Consider the following 27,318-nt stretch of genomic DNA (forward strand, 5'->3'; position numbering starts at 1 on the left):
CCCATTTTCAATGGGAAATCAGGGTATAATGGTTTTGTAAAATGTATGTAACAGGCAGAAGGAGGCGTGGCAGACCCCATAAAATATATATATTCTTGATCAGGGCGAAGAGCTGAGTCGATTTAGCTCTGTTCGTCTGTCCGTCCGTCCGTCTGTCCGTATGTTTGAACGCGTCGATCTCAGAAGATATAAGAGCTAGAGACTTGAAAACCAGTAATAAATTTATATCTCCTACATCTTTAAAGCTAGAGTCTCCAAATTTTATATGTAGATAAAATATATGCATTTTATACAATTTCGGTTTTTGTCAAAATTTACCCCCCACCCCTAATTCACCCCCTCACCATCACATTTCTAAAAGGCGTATTTCAAATACTAGGGACTTGTGCTTTGAAATTAAGTTATTCAAGAAATAAATTCTTGTAATGTTGCCCACACTGCAGCGCAGCCCAAGCGCAGTCGCTGCTTACTGCGCAGTTAGCAGAGCGCGTTCTAATACGTGCGTGTGCATGTATATGTGCCGAAAAGAAGTGCAATGATTAGAATATCAAATTAGAGGGTACAGGGTATCTCCTAGTCGAGCAGTCTCGACTAGAGTCTTCTTACTTGTTATACTCTGAACCCATTGAAAGTGGGAAATCAGGGTATAATGGTTTTGTTAAAAGTAAGTAACAGGCAGAAGGAGGTGTGGAAAACCCTATAAAGTATATATATTCCTGATCTGGTCGAAAAGCTGAGTCGATTTAGCTCTATCCGTCCATCCGTCTGTCTGTCTGTATATATCACGCGCATATCGAGTCTTTCTTAAAAAAAACGATCACTTGGCCAGTTATTTTGTTATCGATTAAAAACTTTATCGCAAATCTATATATATAAAAGAAAGTTGTGTAAAAGTGAAGACTGCTTATAACTTGATTTGGGCTGAACCAATTTTCATGGTTTTTGATTTGTTGGATTTGTCTCCGCAACGAGTTTAGTATAGGGTCTTAAAAATACTGAAAAAATTTGCCGAATACTTGAAAAACGCGGTTTTTTCCCCAAATGTTCAAATTTTTTTTATACCCAGTAGGCTTGGTAACAGTGACAGTTTTGACAATAGTGTAGAAGTAAATAAACAAATGTAGTCAGTCAGTCTACGGCACAGCCTCAGGCGAACCTGACTATTCATAAAAAAGCACATTTGTTAAAAAAAAAAATTTTGAAAAACAATACGCATACGGACAAAAGCAAAATATCTCGAAAGTTCAGGTAGGTATTGTTGAATTTGTTTTTCTCAGACATTATTTTTGTAAATAATTTATATTTGTATTTCTCGACATTATTTTTGTAAATAATTTTTATTTATATTTCTCGATTTCTCGATATTTTATGTGGTTTTGTGCGATTGTGCATATTCAGTATTACTATTAATGAAAATGCCGCGTCCTAGAAGATCTAATCTTTCCCAGCGGACCCATAATGCAATTAGGCTACGGAATACCGCGAGTCAATTATCTGACGAAGAACGAGAAAGGCGCCGCGTTAGTACCCAGCAAAGAAGGGCCTTAATTCGTGCTTCTCAAAGAGAGGCAGCCCGTGAAACGGCAATAAGAAATGGTTCAAGGATTGATTTGAATCGAGCAGCGTTTCGATATGATTGTACCATTGACTACAGCTTGAATCGTTTAGTTTGCATTGGTCCAATGGACGTTGTTTGCCAGCATTGTGGCGCATTGAAGTTTGCTGGTGAAACGCCCGGTTTGTGCTGCCTTAGTGGTAAAGTGACATTGCCATTAGTGGTCTCGCCACCAGAGCCATTGCGTTCCCTGCTTTATGGCGAAACACTAGAATCACGACATTTTCTAGCGAACACTCAAAAATACAATGCCTGTTTCCAAATGACTTCATTTGGGGCGGAAATTATTGAAGAACACGGATATAATCCGACATTTAAGGTAATTTACGTTAAAAATTTTATTTTCTTATTTGGGATAATGTAGTTGGTTAGATTTCTGTAAAAAGTGTTTGTAAATCTAACTATAACTATGGCTTTGAATGTAAAGATTCAAGGCCAGATTTGCCATCGCATTGGATCATTGCAACCTATTGAAGATGAACAGCACAAATTCTTGCAAATATACTTCATGGGCAATATGGAAGAGCAACTTGATCGGCGCCAAGAAATCAACACTGCGATGAAAAGAGCAATTCTCCAAGATTTGCAGCAAATGCTTCATGAACATCATGCATTGGTCAAGTTGTTCAAGACCGCTTTAGAGCGCATGCCAAGAGATGACTATAAAATAGTAATCAGAGCAGATAAAAGACCAGCTGGAACACATGAACGCACATTTAATGCTCCAACAATCGATGAAGTGGCAATCCTGATTGTTGGTGAAAGCTTGGAAGCACGCGATATTGTGCTTACACGACGCAGTGCTGCGCAACTACAAAGAATATCTGAAACGCACCGTTCATATGACGCTTTACAATACCCGCTGATGTTTTGGCAAGGAGACGATGGATATCACTTTAATATCAAAATGATAAATCCATTGAATGGTAAGATCAATCATTGTTTTCATTTTAACTTTATATATACATTTTATTCTGTTTGCTTTTGGTACACAAAAAAAATTAACACTCTTAATTTAGTAGAGAGTAGCTGTAAGAGTCGTAAACCTATTAGGGGCTCTAAAATACAATTTTTACTGCATTTGTTTCAGGTGAGGAAACTGGCAAGAAGGTTAGTTCTATGAATTATTACGCATATCGTTTGATGATTCGTGAAAATTCTGACAATTATTTGTTGCGATTTCGTCGACTGTTTCAACAATACTGCGTTGACATGTACGTGAAAATCGAAACGGAGCGCCTGACTTTCATCCGTTTGAATCAAGCTAAATTGCGTTCGGAAGAGTATATTCATTTACGCGATGCAATAATTACAGACGGAGATTCTGAAAATGTTGGTCGATTGACTATTTTACCAGCGACATACACAGGTAGCCCGCGTCATATGCAATAATTACATGCCTTCGCCATGACGATCAACAAATCACAGGGCCAATCTTTGACTATTTGTGGCCTCAATCTAGAAAATGCGTGTTTTTCTCATGGTCAATTGTACGTGGCATGCTCACGTGTTGGCAAACCATCCGCATTATTTGTTCTTGCACCTGACCAAAAAACGAAGAATGTCGTTTACCACAAGGTGCTTGAATGAAAATCTGATTAATAAATTAATTAGAGTGTATCCCAACCTGAACAAAATACCTTTTAATCATTTTTTACCTAGAAATAAGGGTAGGGCAATGCAACGCTTGCTGGGACTGCTAGTCAGTAATAAATTTATACCTGCTCCATCTTTAGAGCTAGAGTCGACAAATTTTTAATGTAGATTCATATGTACTGTTTGAAAACATGCGAATACTGGATGACCTGCGAGTCATCGAACAAAAAATAAAAATTTTTACAACCACAACATTTTTGGGCCCCTGGCAGAATGTTCAAACATGAACATACATAATAATAAAAATAGAGACAGTACTCGAATAACCTGCGCGTTATCCGACACAAAGTAATAAATATGTCATCCCTTAGTTGCAGCGACCAATGCAGCGTCTAATATATGTAAATGTAACGTGAGCCTGGGCCCAAAGATTCAAAAAAAAGGGACACTTAAGTAAACATCTGGGCACTTGTTTGTGTGAGAAAATGCACCCTTCCAGTGACTGGAAGTAGTTTTAAGAGTCTCTGTTAGGTATATAAGAACTAGGATTTTAAGCAATAAAGAGTTCAGTTAAGATCTTGAATTCGGCAAATGTGGAGTGTTTTTCATTTTAACGCTCTAACATTTTGGTCCTTCGGCGTTCTCTGTGTTTTCCCCCACCCGTGGTAAGAGACACAGAGAAAGGAACCAGCGTCTTAATGCTGATAGTTTTAAAACTCAGCTTAAGACAAAAATATAGTATATTACTCTGTTTTCCCCCGCCAGTGGTAAGAGACAGAGTATATACATATATAAACTAAAAGTGGTGCTCAAATTTAAAAAAAGAAAAATTTGTAGTGCTGGTGGGTCTGCATTCCCAAAAAGGGACTAGACCAAAAAAAAAAAAAAAAAAATTTAAAAATCCGAAAAGTTCGGTTCTCTCGTGAAGTGCGGAGAGAGAAAAACAAAAAACAAAAACAAAAATTGAAGTGATTCTGTTCTCTCGCGTGAAGTGCGGAGACAGAAAAAAATTAAAAAAAATAATAAATAAAAATCCGAAAAATTCGGTTCAAAAAAATAAAAAATCGAAGTAATTCTGTTCTCTCGCGCAAAGTGCGGAGAGGCAGAATACTACCAAAAAGGTTTCTGTTCTCCATCCAAAAAGAGAGACAGAGTAAAACTACAGCGAAATTCGACGAAAGAAAGCGACTCATCAGAACCGTCAGTGGCCAACGGGAAGAGGAATATCACCAAGATCATCAGGCGCCCCCTTCAGAGAAGACTGGATCAACAGGAGGACAGCGCGGATAAAATAAAGATAAGTCGTAGTTTAATTTTTTTTTAATAAATATAAATAAAAATAAAAAGAATGCTGTCAGAAAAAGTGATAAAGCTCTTGAAAATGCAATCGGACTTAGTGTCCAGATTGAAAAAACTAGACTCATCTGAAGAAATTAGGCCACCGAGCGAAATTTTAGGAGAGTTAGAAAAAATAAAAGAAGAATTAGAAAATAATCATACCTTATTGTTAAAAGTAGGGGTAATAGACCATGCATACTTTAACAATAAGGAATTTGATAAAGCGATGAAAAGCATACAAGATTTGAAATTAGAAATTATGAGGGCTGAGAAAGAAGAAGATAAAGATGTGAAGCATGTTAGAGCAGTCACAGTTCACAAAAGCTCTGAAGAAGAAGTAGAGTTTGAAAGCAAAGTCGAACAGTTAAAACTATATTTAGTAGAAGTATATGAGGACATTGCAAAAGGAAACGTAGGAATCTTCGAGATTCGAAAGAATAAAATTAAATATTTATGGAATAAAGTTTCAAAGCTAGTTCAGGAGCTAAGAAATAAATATGTGTCAAACAAAATGTTTGACGAAGAGGTTAATGAATTAGATTTTGATGTGCAAAATGCAATCAGTGCGTTAGAAGCCAAAAAAGGCACCCCAATTCAACCCATAATCCACGAAAAAATGGATAACCTTCCGGGTCTACCAAAAATTCAAGTCCCAATATTTTTTGGAGATGTCAAAGATTGGGATTTATTCGCTGAATTATTTTGCGACCTTATTGATAGAAGAGAAGATTTAACTCCTTCTATCAAATTCAGTTACTTAAAATCCTCATTACGAGGAGAAGCAAAGAGCATGGTTGCTCATTTATTAACGGGGTCCGCAGATAATTATTCTACCGCTTGGGAATTACTTACCAAGCGATATGAAAATAAAAGGAAAATTTTTTCGGAACAATTGAACCGAATAATGGACCTTCCAAATTTAAATATTGACTCATCCAAAAGTATCAATTATTTTATTGATACAATTAATGAGTCAATACATATAATTAAAAGTAAGGCTCAACTTTCAGAAGAAGTTGATAAAATCTTTGCACACATAATACTAAGAAAATTTAGTAAAGAGGCACTTCAATTATACGAAAGCCAAATAAAAAAGACAAAAGAAATACAATTACTGACTGACGTAATGGACTACTTAGATCAGCGACATTGTTCATTATCCACTTCAAATAAGGAGGAAAAGAAAATTCACTCTGGTTACAATTGTCCTATATGCAAAGTAGTAGGTCATAGTACCACGCAATGCACGAAATTTAAGGCAATGGTCCCAAGAGAAAGATTGGATGCTGCAAGAAAGATACAGTTATGTTTGAGGTGTTTAAGACACACGAATACTAATAGGTGTACAAGTAGCATGAATTGTTACTTTTGTAAGAAGCCTCATCATACAATGTTACATATAAATACAGAAAAAGTTAATACAGTAGTAACAAATGAAGAGGCCTTATTAGCCACAGCGATAATTAAAGTTAAAGCAATAAAGGGGAATTATATCAACTTAAGAGCCTTAATAGATAGTGGATCTCAAAAAACAATTATATCTGAGGAGGCCGCACAGTTGCTAAATTTACCCAGAATCAGAAATGAGACAGAAATAAGTGGTGTCTCATCAGAAAATACTTGTAGGTCGAAACACAAAGTTAAGCTAATAATAAAACCTAGAGAACCAAATAAAGAACAGTTTAGGGTTGAGGCCATCATATTATCAAAGTTAATGAAAGCTCTCCCAGTTAGTAAAGCAAATATAGACATGGCTCAATGGCACAATTTCACTTTAGCTGATCCACAATTTTATAAACCAGGTCGTGTAGACATAATAATAGGTGCAGACTTATATCCACACGTACTAAAAGATGGGATAGTAAAGATAGATGGATTACTTGGGCAAAAGACTGAATTTGGTTGGATTGTATCAGGTTGTACAAAATCAAAAGGTAAAACAACGATAGTAGCGACAAGTATTGCAATAGAAGACCTAGATCGGTTCTGGGAATTAGAAAACGAAGAAGAAGAAGATGTCAAAGAGATAGAATTTTGTGAGAAAAATTTTCAGAATACAACAAAAATTGATTCAAGGGGTAGATATGTTGTAACAATTCCGTTCAAAGAAGAAAATGAATTAGGAGAATCAAAGCCACAAGCTATAGCTCGATTTCTTAGCTTAGAGAAAAAGCTGCAAAAAAATGAAAAATTAAGAACAGACTACACAAATTTCATGAACGAATACTTGCAGTTAGGACATATGATATCTACAAATAAAGAAGGAAAATATTATTTACCACATCAGGCAGTGTTAAGAGATAGTAGTCTGACAACGAAGCTAAGGGTAGTTTTTGACGCATCTGCAAAAACAACAAATAAGAAAAGTCTAAATGACATTATGTGGACGGGACCAAGAGTTCAAAAGATATATTTGACATTATATTAAAATGGCGACGCTGGGAATATGTAGTATCAGCAGATATAGAAAAAATGTATAGGCAAATAAAAATAGCAAAACATGACCAAGAATTTCAATATATTGTCTGGAGAGATTCTCCAAGTAAAAAACTAAAGAACTTTAAGCTTACCACAGTCACTTATGGTACTGCATCAGCTCCTTACTTAGCCACTAGAGTTCTTTTAGACATAGCCAATAATTGCAATAACGCAACAATTAAAGAAATAATTAAAACAGATTTTTATATGGACGATCTTATGACAGGCGCTGAGTCCATACAAAACTGTAAAGAAATTGTTGAATGTGTTTCCAGTGAACTAGCAAAAGTAGGATTTAATCTGAGAAAGTGGATTTCAAATAAATCAGAAATAATTGAAGAAATAGACAGAAATGAAGAAAATAAGGTGTTAAGCATTGAAGAGAATGAGTCAATAAAAACATTAGGTCTACAGTGGGAACCCCTCAAAGATGAATTCAAATTTAGTTTCACTGACAACAATATTAAAACAATAAATAAAAGAACAGTCTTATCAACACTTGCTAAAATATATGATCCCTTAGGGTGGTTAGCTCCAGTGACCATAATAGGGAAACTGTTTATGCAAAAGCTATGGCTAACTGATAAAAAATGGGATGAAGAACTATCCAAAGAAGAAATCAAAGAATGGAAAGAGTATCAAGATAATTTGAAACATCTACAAAACCTAAGAATACCTAGGTGGGTCAAAATACAAAAAGATATTGAAGTACAGTTTCATGGGTTTGCTGATGCTTCTGAAAAAGCCTATGCAGCAGTAGTATATGCCAAAGTAGGTAATTCGGTAATGATATTAGCTAGTAAATGTAAAGTTAATCCCAAGAAAAATCGTAAAACTATTCCCAAATTGGAACTATGCGCTGCCCATCTTTTGACAAAACTCATTTCTAAAATAACAGAATCGATTAAAATTAATGTTGAAATCTTTGCGTGGAGTGATTCCACTATCACATTAGCTTGGATCCAAAACGGATTGAATAAAAATAAATTCATTAGAAAAAGAACGGATGAGATTAGGAAAATGTCAGAAATTAAATGGAATCATGTAAAATCAGAAGACAATCCAGCAGATATAGCATCCAGAGGAATCAATACTTATAAATTAGTAGAATGCGAAATTTGGTGGAATGGGCCAAAGTGGTTAGCCAAATCAAAGAACCATTGGCCAAAAGAAGAAGAAAATGTAGATGAAGAAAAAATAAGTGTGAACACTATGATAGAAAACTCAGAAAAGAATATAATAGGTGAATTAATCAAACGATATTCTTGTATGCAAAAATTACAAAAAGTAGTAGCATTTATTATTAGATTTATTAAAATCATAACCAAAAAAACGATACAAAAGCCACAAAAATATATAACAGTAGAAGAATTAAATAACGCTAGAATATTAATTATTAAACAACAACAAGCATGTCAGTTTAGAACAGAAATAGGAAAGCTGTTGGGAAAAAAATATTTACAAAATAAGAGTAAAATAATTAGTTTGAATCCATTTTTAGATGAAAAGGGAATACTTCGAGAGGGAAAGGAGGATCAAGACTAAAAGTACTAATGGCAATGCTAGTCTTAGCTCTCTTCTGTCAGGTATCAAGTGCAGAAGTAACGAAAAGCGATAAGATAACAATTTCAAAATTAGGTAACAACTCAGCAATCTATTTAGATCCAATGGGTGAAGTAGAAATAGTAACCTCATCATGGGATCTAATTATTTACTATAACCTAGATTCATATTTTGACATGTTAAAGAAAGGGAGTGAATTAGAAGGGAAAATGAGAGCAGTGTGTACGAAACTACAGAGTTTCGAGGACCAATGTAATATAATACTAAATAATACAAAAAGACGAATAGCAGAATTAGAAGATAATAACAAACTATTTATACTACAAAATAAACCAAGAACCAAACGTGCACCTTTCGAATTCATGGGCTCATTATATCACTTGCTATTTGGGATAATGGATGCAGACGATCGAGAACAAATGGAAGAAAACATGGTCAGTTTATTAGACAACCAACATAACATAAAAAAATTGAGTGAGAAACAGACATCAATAATAGATTCCACAGCAAATATACTCAAAAGAACCACTGAGGAAATCAATATTCATTTCAATGACATGAATATACGTATAGACAATATGACAGAATTGCTAAAAGAATCGTATTATGTGTATAAGGAAGCAATTAATTTCTTTATGATAACAAATCAATTAAATGCCTTAATTGAAGAATGTGACAAGATTCAAACAGGGGTAATAAATATGCTAATTGATATAAATCATAGCAGATTAAGCCCGGTTATATTGAAGCCTTACCAATTTGGGGAAGAAATAGCCAAGATAAAAGAAAGTTTGTCCGAGAATTTAGTCTTACCAGGGAAAAGGACAGGTACAGAACTAAAAGAAATATATCAATTACTTACAACGAAAGGAACCTTTATAGACAACAAAATAATAGTTAACGCCAAGATTCCGCTATTCAGCAGATACCCATCTCATTTATATAAGGTTATCCCAATACCAGTCTACAATGACGACCAAATGATAATGGTACACCAAAGAACAGAATATTTAGTGTATAACTTCGAAATTGATTCTTACCACTTAATGGCCGAAGCCACATTAAATAAATGCAAAAAATGGCAACCAAACAAGCTCATATGTGAAGGTAACTGGCCCTGGGATAATGCCAACGATAACAGCTGCGAAATATCACCATTCAAGCCAAACCGACCGGCGAACTGTATCTATCAAACATTAGTTCATTCAAAAACATACTGGGTTGAATTGGAAGGTAAAAGTAGGTGGTTATTTAAAGTACCGATTAATGAAAAGCTAAGCGTACGATGCAAGGGAGCACAGCAAGAACTAATAGAATTACCAGAACAGGGTGTGTTGAAAATGAAATCAGATTGCACAGCTCGATCAGGAGATAAGACCATAATAGCTCATAATAATGATATTCACACTGAAAAATACGAGAAAATCGCACCCTCATACGTAGGAAAGATTGTTGACGTTCCAAAAATAGTTTGGAACCCATTAGCACTATCAAGAATAAATCATACGAAAGAAATTGAGCATTTACAAATAGCAATACAGCAAATGAAGGAGAGCCATATAGAATTAAAAGGGCTCCATTTTCATCACATATCAGGTCATGCTTCTATGTTAATAAGTATTTTGATTGCATTAATATTAATCATATATACAATAAGAAAATGTAATGTAAAGAGGCGATTAAAAGCTATAACATTTCCTGGTCCCATATAATTTGAAATATAAAAAATATACAGAAAAATACTCGATAACCTGCGCGTTATCCGACAAAAAAATTTATTCGATAACCTGCGCGTTATCAAACTAATATTAAAATGAAAACAAAAAAGCAAATATATTTTTGGCCCCTCTGGCAGAATGTATGAAAACATGCGAATACTGGATGACCTGCGAGTCATCGAACAAAAAATAAAAATTTTTACAACCACAACATTTTTGGGCCCCTGGCAGAATGTTCAAACATGAACATACATAATAATAAAAATAGAGACAGTACTCGAATAACCTGCGCGTTATCCGACACAAAGTAATAAATATGTCATCCCTTAGTTGCAGCGACCAATGCAGCGTCTAATATATGTAAATGTAACGTGAGCCTGGGCCCAAAGATTCAAAAAAAAGGGACACTTAAGTAAACATCTGGGCACTTGTTTGTGTGAGAAAATGCACCCTTCCAGTGACTGGAAGTAGTTTTAAGAGTCTCTGTTAGGTATATAAGAACTAGGATTTTAAGCAATAAAGAGTTCAGTTAAGATCTTGAATTCGGCAAATGTGGAGTGTTTTTCATTTTAACGCTCTAACATGTACTTTATAGAATTTCGATTTCTTTTAAAATAAAAACAATTTCAAAGTGCTCAAATATTTGAAGGATATAATCGTACGAAATAAGACTAGAAATAGTAAAGCATTTGTACAAAGGTTGTTGGGTATAATAAGTACCTCTGGAGCGTCGGCTCCCTTCTTATATTGGTTTAATAATTGAATGAATATTATATCTTTAAATAATTTGGTTTAGCCTTAGTATGTAGAATCATACCTACACGTGCTCGTTCTGTCGCTGCCGTCAGTTTATTATGTATTAATGGTTACAATATTACAAAATATTGATAAGAACAAAATAGTAAAGGAAACAGAATGAGAATCAGAATAATGAAAATCACTGCGCAACTTTGGTAACAAGTGTATACCAACGATTACGCCTGGGCAATGCGAGTGATTTCCCTAAGATGACTTGAAAGCAAGGATTTTGTTAATGGAAGAGAGGGATAGAACTCTAAGGAAAATTATAATATTAAACAAGTAAGAAAACTCTAGTGGAGACTGCTCGACTAGATACTACCCTGAACCAAACTAATAAAAAGGCCCATTTAGTATGGCTAAAATTTAAATTGCGATGTATTTAAAAATATAAATGAAATACAAAACTCATTTAATTAATAAATAAATATTTTGAAACAATTAAAAAAATCAGTTGCGCGTTTGGAATTCGAACGCCACCTTAGTTTTGGAAGCTGCGCTGGCAAAATTGAAAAAGATTCACTGCTGCAGCGCCATCTAGCAAAACTAAACCAAGCTAACAGCTGTCCTAGAAGAAGTTTGAATGTATGTGTGCACACGTATATTGTTGTAGCTGCTGTACGTGCGTTTGTTAATTGGCCAAACATAACGTCGATTGACTTAACGGAATTTAATGAAATTTTCAGCACATGAATATCTGACAAATTAAAAAAAAAAATGAAAAATCATTCACAATTAGCTATATAGTGGCTTCTGACTTGAACTTGAATGTTTTTATTCGATAAAAACATAACGGGATGATTTATCGAATTTTAAAAGCAAACTCGACATCCGCGCTGTATATGCGGTCATTTAAAAAACAAATCAATCTTCAGAAATCGACGCGTTCAAACATACGTACAGACGTCGCTCTGATCAAGAATATATATACTTTGTGGGGTCTGCCACGCCTCTTTCTGCCTGTTACATACATTTCAACAAAACCATTATACCCTGATTTCCCATTGAAAATGGGTTCAGGGTATACAAAATATAACGGACGAAAAAAAGTTACATTAACAAAAAGAACGAATCAATCAGAAAAATAATCCCTAAATGACAATACCTATTATTGATATCATATTAAACGTACTACATATTATAGATTTGCGATTTTATTTATTTAATACTAACATTTAAATAAGATTCCCAAATGTCAAATAAAGCATTCACAGATGATTTTTAATTACTATTCGCCTTCTCAAACACATTACGTAATGTCTAATTAAATGTATTTTCTTTTTACAGATTGACGATATTACCATTGAATCTTCTTCAAGTTTGGAAATTTTAAGAAGAGTTGCAGCGTTGGAGGCTGAAAATAAGGAAATTCGAAATATTGTTTCAAATTTTGCTCAACTGTATAATGATATGCTGAAACGTATTTCAATTATCGAAAATAACAGAATTTTAAATTAAAATATATTAGTGGCTTGATACGAATAATCATGAAAAAGTAATAATAAGCGAAAACCAAATATTTACAAAATTGTATGAATTATTGTCAACTCCATTATATACTTGATTTGTATTTATGAGACAAGAGCAAGAATATGACGCTAATAACTGATATGTATAACCTGATGAGATAATAAAAAAAAAAGTATTTGGAATATTAACAATTTTTAAGAAATAACCCTTTTTATACCCTGAACCCATTTTCAATGGGAAATCAGGGTATAATGGTTTTGTTGAAATGTATGTAATAGGCAGAAGGAGGCGTGGCAGACCCCACAAAGAATATATATTCTTGATCAGGGCGACGAGCTGAGTTGATCTGGCCCTGTCCGTCTGTCCGTATGTTTGAACGCGTCGATTTCCGAAGATAAAAGAGCTAGAGACTTGAATTTTTTTTTTAAATTACCGTATAAACAGCGCGGATGTCGAGTTTGCTTTTAAAATTCGATAAATCATACCGTTATGTTTTTATCGAATAAAAACATTCAAGTTCAAGATGCCACTACAGCTAATTGTGAATGATTTTTTTTTTTTTTTAATTTCTCAAATATTCAATATAATATGTAGATCATATGCTGAAAGTTTAAATTTTATTCAGTCAAAAATTAATTAAAAATCAATTAAATATTTGGCCAATTAACAAACGCACGTGCAGCCGCTACAACAGCATTGTATACGTTCATTCAAACTTCTTATGGAACATTCTTTGAATCACATCAGCTGTTAGTTTGGTTTAGTTTTGGTAGATGGCACTGCAGCAGTGAATCTATTTGAGTTTTGACAGCGCAGCTTTTAGAAGTGAGGTGGCGTAGTGAGTAGCTGCGTGACGCTCGGTCGAGAAGTCCCGTCGATTTCAGAAGATATAAGAGCTAGAGACTTCAAATTTTTTTAAAATGTCCGTGTTTACAGCGCGTATATCGAGTTTATCACTAAAAATCGACAAATCATCCCGATTTTTTTATCGATAAAAACCCTTATCGAAAATCAGTTATAAAATTATATCTCCTACATCTTTCGAACTACAGTCTCCTAATTTTGAATGTATATTTATATGCATTTTATACAAATTCGTTTTTTGTTAAAATTCACCCCCCACCCCTAAATCACCTTTGTAAAAGGCGTATTTCAAATACTAGAGACTTATGCTTTTGCAGGTGCACGCATATTATTGTTATAATTACGATCTACAAATTTCATGAAGATCGTATGTCCAAAAAAAAGTTATGAAACAATTAAGTTCTCATATTAAGCGCACACTGCAACCCATGCGTGTTTATGCGTGGGTGCTTGTGTGTGTATGTTTTTGTGTGTGCACGTGTTTCTTGTGTAAGCAGAAATACGCAAAAAATTATTGAAATAGCTATTGCTCGAAGGGTTCAGGGGGATCTCGTAGTCGAGCAGTCTCGACTAGAGCTTTCTTACTTGTTATTAGTTAGTTATCTTTTGTTAGTTATCTTTTGTTACCGAACCGGCAAACAGTTTTTATTATTTTATATGGCTTGGGAAGCACGCAGGATCCTTTTTGGTGTAAGACCTACTTACTTTCTCTTACTTTCGTTTCATTTATTTATTTATTTTACTTTTTTCTTTTCTATATTGTTGCCAGACTTATTCTCTTCCGAAAGGGAAGCCCAAAGTATTCCTCTTTGGTTCTAAGACCTATTGTAAGGGTTATTCCACGATCGAATAGAAGGTCTCTGCAATTCATGTTTTTATTTTTGCATATTTACGCTTTGCTTGTTGATTAGAGATTTCCAGATAACCGCCTTTTAGTTAGTGCTTTAAACTTAATTTTGACCACTAGGTTCCTTTTAATTTATACGGAAACCCATCATTCAACACAGGTGGAAATTGTGACCTTTATTTTTTATGACATTTGTCTTACGGCAAGGATTTGATCCTCGATACGAGAATAAATCTCGTACCACCATTATGCCTGCAAATTTCTTTTATTTTCGTTTTAAGAGTCGTCTTGGCACGGATTTGAACCTAGGTATTGCCAATACCACCATTTAGCCACGATTTCTTTTATGTTATAGAATTATCAAGTACACCAACACTTGCTAGAAATTATGTTATTATTTATTGTATTATGTTATGGCAAGCACTTTCACCCCATTACTTTGCAAATCACAGAAGTACTTCATAATTTTGCCAACAATTGCCCTATTGGATTGGAACAATTTATTTGTACTTGCTTTTTTAATAAGTTATTTTTATAGAATTATTGACACGTCACCATTTCCCTTTACTTCCGTGAAGAATGTGGGTCCCTGCTCGGGCGCCAGTTAAGCGCTCCCCACAATAGAGTACTAGTGATTGGGGACGCTGTGTTGGGTTCTTGTGAATATATAACAACTTTGTGTTCAATGAAATAATATATTTTGTATAATTTGGAACAATAGGTCTAAACTCTCTCTAGTCCGAATATATACTAAACTAAATGTGTTCTACTGGTTAGGTTCTCCCCTTGAATGTCTGACTGGACTCTCCAGCCTCCTTAGATTGTCGAAAGTCTTAACTTATATTCACAAGAACCCAACACAGCGTCCGCAATCACTAGTACTCTAGTGTGGGAGCGCTTAACTTACATACATTAGAGTTCTGGTAGTGTACTCGTTGGTGATAGTCTTCCAAATATTTAAAACTTTTCATGTATTTGGAAATCAAAATTTATGAAACAAGACTCTAAGATCCGAGTTAAAGCTTCAAGTTGACCAAAAGAAATCTAACACAAATCAAACCAAGGGAAACATGTGGGAGGGACAAACGAAACATTAAGATGTACTTATTTTGGGTTACTTGATATTTTCAAGTAATGTTTGCCAGCTGTTCACATCTATTGCAAATGGTTTAGAAATCGAAAATAAATGCTGAAATTACGAGTAAAAAAAACTCTAGTCAAGAGTGATCAACAAGATACTACCCTGATGCAAACTATTAATATTTTGAATTTCTATATTTAAAAAAAAAATAATAGTTTTGAATGTATATAATCTTAAGTGTAGATGTATAGTTACAAATTTTGCCAGGATACAGTCTTAAACTTGCATATAAGCAATGAAAACGGTTTTCATTTAGTGGATGGATCCCGTTGTTTTTATACCCTGAACCCATTTTCAATGGGAAATCAGGGTATAATGGTTTTGTAAAATGTATGTAACAGGCAGAAGGAGGCGTGGCAGACCCCATAAAATATATATATTCTTGATCAGGGCGAAGAGCTGAGTCGATTTAGCTCTGTTCGTCTGTCCGTCCGTCCGTCTGTCCGTATGTTTGAACGCGTCGATCTCAGAAGATATAAGAGCTAGAGACTTGAAAACCAGTAATAAATTTATATCTCCTACATCTTTAAAGCTAGAGTCTCCAAATTTTATATGTAGATAAAATATATGCATTTTATACAATTTCGGTTTTTGTCAAAATTTACCCCCCACCCCTAATTCACCCCCTCACCATCACATTTGTAAAAGGCGTATTTCAAATACTAGGGACTTGTGCTTTGGAATTAAGTTATTCAAGAAATAAATTCTTGTAATGTTGCCCACACTGCAGCGCAGCCCAAGCGCAGTCGCTGCTTACTGCGCAGTTAGCAGAGCGCGTTCTAATACGTGCGTGTGCATGTATATGTGCCGAAAAGAAGTGCAATGATTAGAATATCAAATTAGAGGGTACAGGGTATCTTCTAGTCGAGCAGTCTCGACTAGAGTCTTCTTACTTGTTATACTCTGAACCCATTGAAAGTGGGAAATCAGGGTATAATGGTTTTGTTAAAAGTAAGTAACAGGCAGAAGGAGGTGTGGAAAACCCTATAAAGTATATATATTCCTGATCTGGTCGAAAATCTGAGTCGATTTAGCTCTATCCGTCCATCCGTCTGTCTGTCTGTATATATCACGCGCATATCGAGTCTTTCTTAAAAAAAACGATCACTTGGCCAGTTATTTTGTTATCGATTAAAAACTTTATCGCAAATCAGTAATAAATTTATACCTGCTCCATCTTTAGAGCTAGAGTCGACAAATTTTTAATGTAGATTCATATGTACTTTATAGAATTTCGATTTCTTTTAAAATAAAAACAATTTCAAAGTGCTCAAATATTTGAAGGATATAATCGTACGAAATAAGACTAGAAATAGTAAAGCATTTGTACAAAGGTTGTTGGGTATAATAAGTACCTCTGGAGCGTCGGCTCCCTTCTTATATTGGTTTAATAATTGAATGAATATTATATCTTTAAATAATTTGGTTTAGCCTTAGTATGTAGAATCATACCTACACGTGCTCGTTCTGTCGCTGCCGTCAGTTTGTTATGTATTAATGGTTACAATATTACAAAATATTGATAAGAACAAAATAGTAAAGGAAACAGAATGAGAATCAGAATAATGAAAATCACTGCGCAACTTTGGTAACAAGTGTATACCAACGATTACGCCTGGGCAATGCGAGTGATTTCCCTAAGATGACTTGAAAGCAAGGATTTTGTTAATGGAAGAGAGGGATAGAACTCTAAGGAAAATTATAATATTAAACAAGTAAGAAAACTCTAGTGGAGACTGCTCGACTAGATACTACCCTGAACCAAACTAATAAAAAGGCCCATTTAGTATGGCTAAAATTTAAATTGCGATGTATTTAAAAATATAAATGAAATACAAAACTCATTTAATTAATAAATAAATATTTTGAAACAATTAAAAAAATCAGTTGCGCGTTTGGAATTCGAACGCCACCTTAGTTTTGGAAGCTGCGCTGGCAAAATTGAAAAAGATTCACTGCTGCAGCGCCATCTAGCAAAACTAAACCAAGCTAACAGCTGTCCTAGAAGAAGTTTGAATGTATGTGTGCACACGTATATTGTTGTAGCTGCTGCACGTGCGTTTGTTAATTGGCCAAACATAACGTCGATTGACTTAACGGAATTTAATGAAATTTTCAGCACATGAATATCTGACAAATTAAAAAAAAAATGAAAAATCATTCACAATTAGCTATATAGTGGCTTCTGACTTGAACTTGAATGTTTTTATTCGATAAAAACATAACGGGATGATTTATCGAATTTTAAAAGCAAACTCGACATCCGCGCTGTATATGCGGTCATTTAAAAAACAAATCAATCTTCAGAAATCGACGCGTTCAAACATACGTACAGACGTCGCTCTGATCAAGAATATATATACTTTGTGGGGTCTGCCACGCCTCCTTCTGCCTGTTACATACATTTCAACAAAACCATTATACCCTGATTTCCCATTGAAAATGGGTTCAGGGTATACAAAATATAACGGACGAAAAAAAGTTACATTAACAAAAAGAACGAATCAATCAGAAAAATAATCCCTAAATGACAATACCTATTATTGATATCATATTAAACGTACTACATATTATAGATTTGCGATTTTATTTATTTAATACTAACATTTAAATAAGATTCCCAAATTTCAAATAAAGCATTCACAGATGATTTTTAATTACTATTCGCCTTCTCAAACACATTACGTAATGTCTAATTAAATGTATTTTCTTTTTACAGATTGACGATATTACCATTGAATCTTCTTCAAGTTTGGAAATTTTAAGAAGAGTTGCAGCGTTGGAGGCTGAAAATAAGGAAATTCGAAATATTGTTTCAAATTTTGCTCAACTGTATAATGATATGCTGAAACGTATTTCAATTATCGAAAATAACAGAATTTTAAATTAAAATATATTAGTGGCTTGATACGAATAATCATGAAAAAGTAATAATAAGCGAAAACCAAATATTTACAAAATTGTATGAATTATTGTCAACTCCATTATATACTTGATTTGTATTTATGAGACAAGAGCAAGAATATGACGCTAATAACTGATATGTATAACCTGATGAGATAATAAAAAAAAAGTATTTGGAATATTAACAATTTTTAAGAAATAACCCTTTTTATACCCTGAACCCATTTTCAATGGGAAATCAGGGTATAATGGTTTTGTTGAAATGTATGTAACAGGCAGAAGGAGGCGTGGCAGACCCCACAAAGAATATATATTCTTGATCAGGGCGACGAGCTGAGTTGATCGCGTCGATTTCCGAAGATAAAAGAGCTAGAGACCTGAATTTTTTTTTTTAAATTACCATATAAACAGCGCGGATGTCGAGTTTGCTTTTAAAATTCGATAAATCATACCGTTATGTTTTTATCGAATAAAAACATTCAAGTTCAAGATGCCACTACAGCTAATTGTGAATGATTTTTATTTTTTTTAAATTTCTCAAATATTCAATATAATATGTAGATCATATGCTGAAAGTTTAAATTCCATTCAGTCAAAAATTAATTAAAAATCAATTAAATATTTGGCCAATTAACAAACGCACGTGCAGCCGCTACAACAGCATTGTATACGTTCATTCAAACTTCTTATGGAACATTCTTTGAATCACATCAGCTGTTAGTTTGGTTTAGTTTTGGTAGATGGCGCTGCAGCAGTGAATCTATTTGAGTTTTGCCAGCGCAGCTTTTAGAAGTGAGGTGGCGTAGTGAGTAGCTGCGTGACGCTCGGTCGAGAAGTCCCGTCGATTTCAGAAGATATAAGAGCTAGAGACTTCAAATTTTTTTAAAATGTCCGTGTTTACAGCGCGTATATCGAGTTTATCACTAAAAATCGACAAATCATCCCGATTTTTTTATCGATAAAAACCCTTATCGAAAATCAGTTATAAAATTATATCTCCTACATCTTTCGAACTACAGTCTCCTAATTTTGAATGTATATTTATATGCATTTTATACAAATTCGTTTTTTGTTAAAATTCACCCCCCACCCCTAAATCACCTTTGTAAAAGGCGTATTTCAAATACTAGAGACTTATGCTTTTGCAGGTGCACGCATATTATTGTTATAATTACGATCTACAAATTTCATGAAGATCGTATGTCCACAAAAAAAGTTATGAAACAATTAAGTTCTCATATTAAGCGCACACTGCAACCCATGCGTGTTTATGCGTGGGTGCTTGTGTGTGTATGTTTTTGTGTGTGCACGTGTTTCTTGTGTAAGCAGAAATACGCAAAAAATTATTGAAATAGCTATTGCTCGAAGGGTTCAGGGGATCTCGTAGTCGAGCAGTCTCGACTAGAGCTTTCTTACTTGTTATTAGTTAGTTATCTTTTGTTAGTTATCTTTTGTTACCGAACCGGCAAACAGTTTTTATTATTTTATATGGCTTGGGAAGCACGCAGGATCCTTTTTGGTGTAAGACCTACTTAGGTGAGGGTGGTTCCACAATCATCTGGTCTCTCTCTTACTTTCGTTTCATTTATTTATTTATTTTACTTTTTTCTTTTCTATATTGTTGCCAGACTTATTCTCTTCCGAAAGGGAAGCCCAAAGTATTCCTCTTTGGTTCTAAGACCTATTGTAAGGGTTATTCCACGATCGAATAGAAGGTCTCTGCAATTCATGTTTTTATTTTTGCATATTTACGCTTTGCTTGTTGATTAGAGATTTCCAGATAACCGCCTTTTAGTTAGTGCTTTAAACTTAACTTTGACCTCTAGGTTCCTTTTAATTTATACGGAAACCCATCATTCAACACAGGTGGAAATTGTGACGTTTATTTTTTATGACATTTGTCTTACGGGAAGGATTTGAACCTCGATACGAGAATAAATCTCGTACCACCATTATGCCTGCAAATTTCTTGTATTTTCATTTTAAGAGTCGTCTCGGCACGGATTTGAACCTAGGTATTGCCAATACCACCATTTAGCCACGATTTCTTTTATGTTATAGAATTGTCTAGTGCACCAACACTTGCTAGAAATTATTTTATTATATATTGTATTATGTTATGGCAAGCACTTTTACCCCATTACTTTGCAAATCACAGAAGTACTTCATAATTTTGCCAACAATTGCCCTATTGGATTGGAACAATTTATTTGTACTTGCTTTTTTAATAAGTTATTTTTATAGAATTATTGACACGTCACCATTTCCCTTTACTTCCGTGAAGAATGTGGGTCCCTGCTCGGGCGCCAGTTAAGCGCTCCCACACTAGAGTACTAGTGATTGGGGACGCTGTGTTGGGTTCTTGTGAATATATAACAACTTTGTGTTCAATGAAATAATATATTTTGTATAATTTGGAACAATAGGTCTAAACTCTCTCTAGTCCGAATATATACTAAACTAAATGTGTTCTACTGGTTAGGTTCTCCCCCTTGAATGTCTGACTGGACTCTCCAGCCTCCTTAGATTGTCGAAAGTCTTAACTTATATTCACAAGAACCCAACACAGCGTCCCCAATCACTAGTACTCTAGTGTGGGAGCGCTTAACTTACATACATTAGAGTTCTGGTAGTGTACTCGTTGGTGATAGTCTTCCAAATATTTAAAACTTTTCATGTATTTGGAAATCAAAATTTATGAAACAAGACTCTAAGATCCGAGTTAAAGCTTCAAGTTGACCAAAAGAAATCTAACACAAATCAAACCAAGGGAAACATGTGGGAGGGACAAACGAAACATTAAGATGTACTTATTTTGGGTTACTTGATATTTTCAAGTAATGTTTGCCAGCTGTTCACATCTATAGCAAATGGTTTAGAAATCGAAAATAAATGCTGAAATTACAACGAGTAAAAAAAACTCTAGTCAAGAGTGATCAACAAGATACTACCCTGATGCAAACTATTAATATTTTGAATTTCTATATATTTAAAAAAAATAATAGTTTTGAATGTATGTATATATATTCATAAAAATATAATATTAAGTGTAGATGGACATTAGTGTATAGTTACAAATTTTGCCAGGATACAGTCTTAAACTTGCATATAAGCAATGAAAACTGTTTTCATTTAGTGGATGGATCCCGTTGTTTTTATACGCTGAACCCATTTTCAATGGGAAATCAGGGTATAATGGTTTTGTTAAATGTATGTAACAGGCAGAAGGAGGTGTGGAAAACCCTATAAAGTATATATATTCCTGATCTGGTCGAAAATCTGAGTCGATTTAGCTCTATCCGTCCATCCGTCTGTCTGTCTGTATATATCACGCGCATATCGAGTCTTTCTTAAAAAAAAACGATCACTTGGCCAGTTATTTTGTTATCGATTAAAAACTTTATCGCAAATCAGTAATAAATTTATACCTGCTCCATCTTTAGAGCTAGAGTCGACAAATTTTTAATGTAGATTCATATGTACTTTATAGAATTTCGATTTCTTTTAAAATAAAAACAATTTCAAAGTGCTCAAATATTTGAAGGATATAATCGTACGAAATAAGACTAGAAATAGTAAAGCATTTGTACAAAGGTTGTTGGGTATAATAAGTACCTCTGGAGCGTCGGCTCCCTTCTTATATTGGTTTAATAATTGAATGAATATTATATCTTTAAATAATTTGGTTTAGCCTTAGTATGTAGAATCATACCTACACGTGCTCGTTCTGTCGCTGCCGTCAGTTTGTTATGTATTAATGGTTACAATATTACAAAATATTGATAAGAACAAAATAGTAAAGGAAACAGAATGAGAATCAGAATAATGAAAATCACTGCGCAACTTTGGCAACAAGTGTATACCAACGATTACGCCTGGGCAATGCGAGTGATTTCCCTAAGATGACTTGAAAGCAAGGATTTTGTTAATGGAAGAGAGGGATAGAACTCTAAGGAAAATTATAATATTAAACAAGTAAGAAAACTCTAGTGGAGACTGCTCGACTAGATACTACCCTGAACCAAACTAATAAAAATGCCCATTTAGTATGGCTAAAATTTAAATTGCGATGTATTTAAAAATAAAAATGATATACAAAACACATTTAATTAATAAATAAATATTTTGGAACAATTAAAAAAATTAGTTGCACGCTCGGAATTAGAACGCCACCTCAGTTTTGGAAGCTGCGCTGGCAAAATTGAAAAAGATTCACTGCTGCAGCGCCATCTAGCAAAACTAAACCAAACTAACAGCTGTCCTAGAAGAAGTTTGAATGTATGTGTGCACACGTATACTGTTGTAGCTGCTGCACGTGCGTTTGTTAATTGGCTAAACATAACGTCGATTGACTTAACGGAATTTAATGAAATTTTCAGCATATGAATATCTGACAAATTAAAAAAAAAAAAAAAATGACAAATCATTCACTTGAATGTTTTTATTCGATAAAAACATAACGGGATGATTTATCGAATTTTAAAAGCAAACTCGACATCCGCGCTGTATATGCGGTCATTTAAAAAACAAATCAATCTTCAGAAATCGACGCGTTCAAACATACGTACAGACGTCGCTCTGATCAAGAATTTTTATACTTTGTGGGGTCTGCCACGCCTCCTTCTGCCTGTTACATACATTTCAACAAAACCATTATACCCTGATTTCCCATTGAAAATGGGATCAGGGCGACGAGCTGAGTTGATTAGGCCCTGTCCGTCTGTCTCTCCGTCTGTCCGTATGTATGAACGCGTCGATTTCAGAAGATATAAGAGCTAGACACTTCAATTTTTTTATACCCTGAACCCATTTTCAATGGGAAATCAGGGTATAAGGGTTTTGTTGAAATATATGTAACAGGCAGAAGGAGGCGTGCAGACCCCACAAAGTATATATATTCTTGATCAGGGCGACGAGCTGAGTTGATTTGGCCCTGTCCGTCTGTCTGTCCGTATGTATGAACGCGTCGATTTCAGAAGATATAAGAGCTAGAGATTTCAAAATTTTTTTTAAATGTCCGTAATTATAGCGCGCATATCAAGTTTATCATTAAAAATCGATAACTCATCCCGATCTTTTATTGTCGATAAAAAACCTTATCGAAAACCAGTTGTAAAATTATATCTTCTACACCTTTATTGCTAGAGTCTCCAAATTTTTAATGTATGCTTATATGCAATTTATACAATTTCGGTTTTTGTTAAAATTTACCCCCCACCCTTAAATTCACCCCCTCACCCTCACTTTTGTAAAAAGCGTATTTCAAATACTAGAGACTTGTGCTTGTGTGTGTATATTTATGTAATTGTTTGTGTATGTGTGTGTGTGTGTGTATTTATTTATTTATCGCTTGCATTACTTGATCATCTATATGCTCTATGTATATTTATGTACTTCCCTGATTATTCTCAAAATCCATAATCCAGCTTCCTCCAATTCCAAAGAGAGAGTCCACCCGGGAGCACCAAAAATGTCCTTCCAAAAGGAGTCTGGTCCGTCGAAAAAAAAGGTCCAGAATATAAAGCAGCTTGCGGCCTCTCAAGAATAAGCACGAACGTACTACTTTATTAAATTTAACATCAACGCAAGCGCAGCTTGCACAGTAGAGAGCGCAACTATGAGCATCTAAGCGCGAGCAGCGGGAGAGCGATCGCTTGGAGAGCGACACTCCCGTACTAGCGCCTACAACAGCAACTACTTTGTACAGTGGTTTAATTTCAATTCTTAACCTATACAATTTCATTAATTCAATTTCTTCATCTATACAAATTCCATAATAGAGAGGGCATATATCCAATATAACTTATATGTTATTTACTTAGAGGCCCGCTTCCTGCATGCTCTAGCTTCGCAAGATACACAATCCATCGAGCACGCCCTGTCGACCCCACTACAGCTCGATCCACTGGAGGTGGAGGTGGCATCCGCAATCAAACATTTAAACTCAAATAAGGAACCGGGACACGACAATATTTGCAACCGCACACTTAGAGCACTGCCGGCAGTGTGAAAGATGGCGCTTGTCGTGATGATACACAAGACTGGCAAGCCTGAAGAAAACCCTGCAGTCTCCTAGCTTCTTTATCGCAGATTTTGGGAAAGACTTGTCGTCCGTCGACTGGTAGCAGTAGCGGAGACAAGAAAAATCATTCCGGCTCAACAGTTTGGTTTCCGCGCTGGGCACGGTACAACTGAGCAACTGCATAGAGTGACAGACCACATCCTCAGGGCATTCGACAACAAGAAACGCTGTAATGCCATCTTCCTAGACATCGAACAGGCCTTCGATAGGGTATGGCACCCAGGACTGTTGCAGAAGATTAAAGAATAGCTGACCTCACACTACATCGCTCTGATCCGATCCTACTTGGAGGGTCGTTCTTTCAGAGTGAAAGTTAAATCGAGGCAGTCCTCCACTCGATTGCCGCTGGCGTACCACAGGGCAGTATACTCGCTCCACTTCTTTCTTGCATCTTCTTCCTCTCCCTGATGCTTCAGGCATTTGGATGGCTGGTTTTCGATAATGTTTTTAATCGATAACAAAATAACGGGGCAATTTATAAATATTTAAAGCAAAACTCGATATGCGCGTGGTATACACGGACCTAGGAAAAAGAATTTCAAGTTTCTAGCTCTTATATCTTCTGAGATCGACGCGTTCATACATACAACAGGCAGAAGGAGGCGTGGCAGAACCCACAAAGTATACATATTCTTGATCAGGGCGACGAGCTGAGCCGATTTGGCCCTGTCCGTCTGTCCATCTGTCCGTCTGTCCGTATGTTTGAGCGCGTCGATTTCCGCAGATATAAGAGCTAGACACTTCAATTTTTTTATACCCTGAACCCATTTTCAATGGGAAATCAGGGTATAAGGGTTTTGTTGAAATATATGTAACAGGCAGAAGGAGGCGTGCAGACCCCACAAAGTATATATATTCTTGATCAGGGCGACGAGCTGAGTTGATTTGGCCCTGTCCGTCTGTCTGTCCGTATGTATGAACGCGTCGATTTCAGAAGATATAAGAGCTAGAGACTTCAAATTTTTTTTAAATGTCCGTAATTACAGCGCGCATATTAAGTTTATCATTAAAAATCGATAGCTCATCCCGATCTTTTTTTATCGATAAAAAAAACCTTATCGAAAACCAGTTATAAAATTATATCTTCTACACCTTTATTGCTAGAGTCTCCAAATTTTTAATGTATGCTTATATGCAATTTATACAATTTCGGTTTTTGTTAAAATTTAACCCCCACCCTTAAATTAACCCCCTCACCCTCACTTTTGTAAAAAGTATTTCAAATACTAGAGACTTGTGCTTTGGCAATTAAATGCATATCCATGTTATAATCATAATCTGAAAGTTTCATGAAGATTGTACGTCCACAAAAAAAGTTATTAAGCAATTAAGTTCTCATAGTAAGCGCTCACGCCCATGCGTGTTTATGCTTGTGTGTGTATATGTATGAAAATGTTTGTGTATGTGTGTGTGTGTATGTGTATGTATGTGTGTGTATGTATGCCTGTGTGTGCGTTCGTGCGTGCGTTTGTGTTTTGTGTGTGTGTGTGTGTGTGTGTGTGTGTGCGTGTTTCTTGTGTAAGCTGAAAGACGCGAAAAATTATTGAAATAGCTATTACTCCAAGGGTTCAGGGGATCTCGTAGTCGAGTAGTCTCGACTAGAGCTTTCTTACTTGTTTTAAAATGACCGTATATACAGCGCGGACGTCGAGTTTGCTTTTAAAATTCGATAAATCGTCCCGTTATGTTTTTATCGAGTAAAAACATTCAAGTTCAAGTCAGATGCCACTATAGCTAATTGTGAATGATTTTTCATTTTTTTAAATTTCTCAAATATTCCATATAATATGTAGATCATATGCTGAAAGTTTCATTAAATTCCGTTCAGTCAAAAATTAATTAAAAATCATCAAATATTTGGTCAATTAACAAACGCACGTGCAGCAGCTACAACAGCATCGTATGCGTGTGCACACATACATTCAAACTTCTTCTAGAACATTCTTTGAATCACATCAGCAGTTAGTTTGGTTTAGTTTTGGTAGATGGCGCTGCAGCAGTGAATCTATTTGAGTTTTGCTAGCACCACCTGCAGAAGTGAGGTGGCGTAGTGTGTTAGCGGCATGACGCTCGATCGAGAAGTCGCGGTTCGAAACCCGATCGGTGATAATTATTTTAATTGCTTCAAAATATTTTTATATTTTCATAAATGAGTTTTCTATTTAATTTATATTTTTAAATACATCGAAATTGAAATTTTAGCCATAGTAAATGGGCATTTTTATTAGTTGGGTTCAGGGTAGTATCTAGTCGAGCACTCTCGACTAGAGTTTTCTTACTTGTTTTTTAATGATTTCACTTAATCACGTTGTTTGCCCATAATTTACCGAAAACTATGATCAGATAATGGCTATTATCACTGACTAGAGAACACAGAGATTAGACATGTAGAACAAACTTTTTAAACACCGAAAAAATGCGCTGAACAGACCGGACAACTTCGTATTTGGTCGGCTCGGTCTTCTGAGGCTCAAGCAGTGAAAATAAGGCAAGTCAAAATCAGTGCGCTGCGACTGCTGCCACGAAATGCACACATTATCAAATGAAGCATGGTTATGCGCTCATTTTCCCTTTCTCACTCTCTCCCTCTCTTTATGCTCTTTCTCTCTCTCTCTATGGTCTCTCAAATAGCAGCAGCGCACAGAAATTGAATATTGTTCGCGACGATCCCAGCTCTTTCCTCTTGAGTGAAGGGTATACCGAAATCATAAAAGCATTTGTCACGCTCATGCAAACAAAATGTAAGCGTTTCGATGGTTATTCGTGGGAAGGGTACGAAAGCGTTGATATGCATAAAGAATATGATTTCGCGACGGGCAAGTACACACACACTTGTAGTCCCTTGCTACATGTATGAGCATTTGTGACCTGCGTGCGTTACTCTTGCTGCTTGTAGCAATTTTA

At 35.1% G+C, this 27,318-nt stretch overlaps 1 protein-coding gene and 2 long non-coding RNA genes across 3 annotated transcripts; 2 read left to right on the forward strand and 1 right to left on the reverse strand.

Moving 5' to 3' along the window:
* Positions 1-2,506: 2,506 nt before the first annotated feature.
* LOC122757469 lies at positions 2,507-3,044 on the forward strand. Its single transcript, XM_044009621.1, has 2 exons — positions 2,507-2,541; positions 2,706-3,044. Exons 1-2 carry the CDS (start codon positions 2,523-2,525, stop codon positions 3,005-3,007), a joined length of 321 nt encoding a protein of 106 aa, XP_043865556.1. The 5' UTR covers positions 2,507-2,522; the 3' UTR covers positions 3,008-3,044.
* Positions 3,045-3,754: 710 nt separating this feature from the next.
* LOC122757494 lies at positions 3,755-4,027 on the forward strand. The gene is made up of 2 exons (XR_006357551.1): positions 3,755-3,876; positions 3,977-4,027. It is a non-coding gene; the product is annotated as an uncharacterized LOC122757494 (long non-coding RNA).
* Positions 4,028-14,044: 10,017 nt separating this feature from the next.
* On the reverse strand, positions 14,045-20,697 carry LOC122757479. The gene is made up of 2 exons (XR_006357528.1): positions 19,861-20,697; positions 14,045-14,137 (listed from the first exon to the last, which is right to left on the reverse strand). It is a non-coding gene; the product is annotated as an uncharacterized LOC122757479 (long non-coding RNA).
* Positions 20,698-27,318: the final 6,621 nt, after the last annotated feature.

The sequence above is a fragment of the Drosophila mojavensis genome, unplaced genomic scaffold (assembly GCF_018153725.1).
Source record: "Drosophila mojavensis isolate 15081-1352.22 unplaced genomic scaffold, ASM1815372v1 contig_108, whole genome shotgun sequence".
Taxonomy (NCBI): Eukaryota; Metazoa; Arthropoda; class Insecta; order Diptera; family Drosophilidae; genus Drosophila; species Drosophila mojavensis.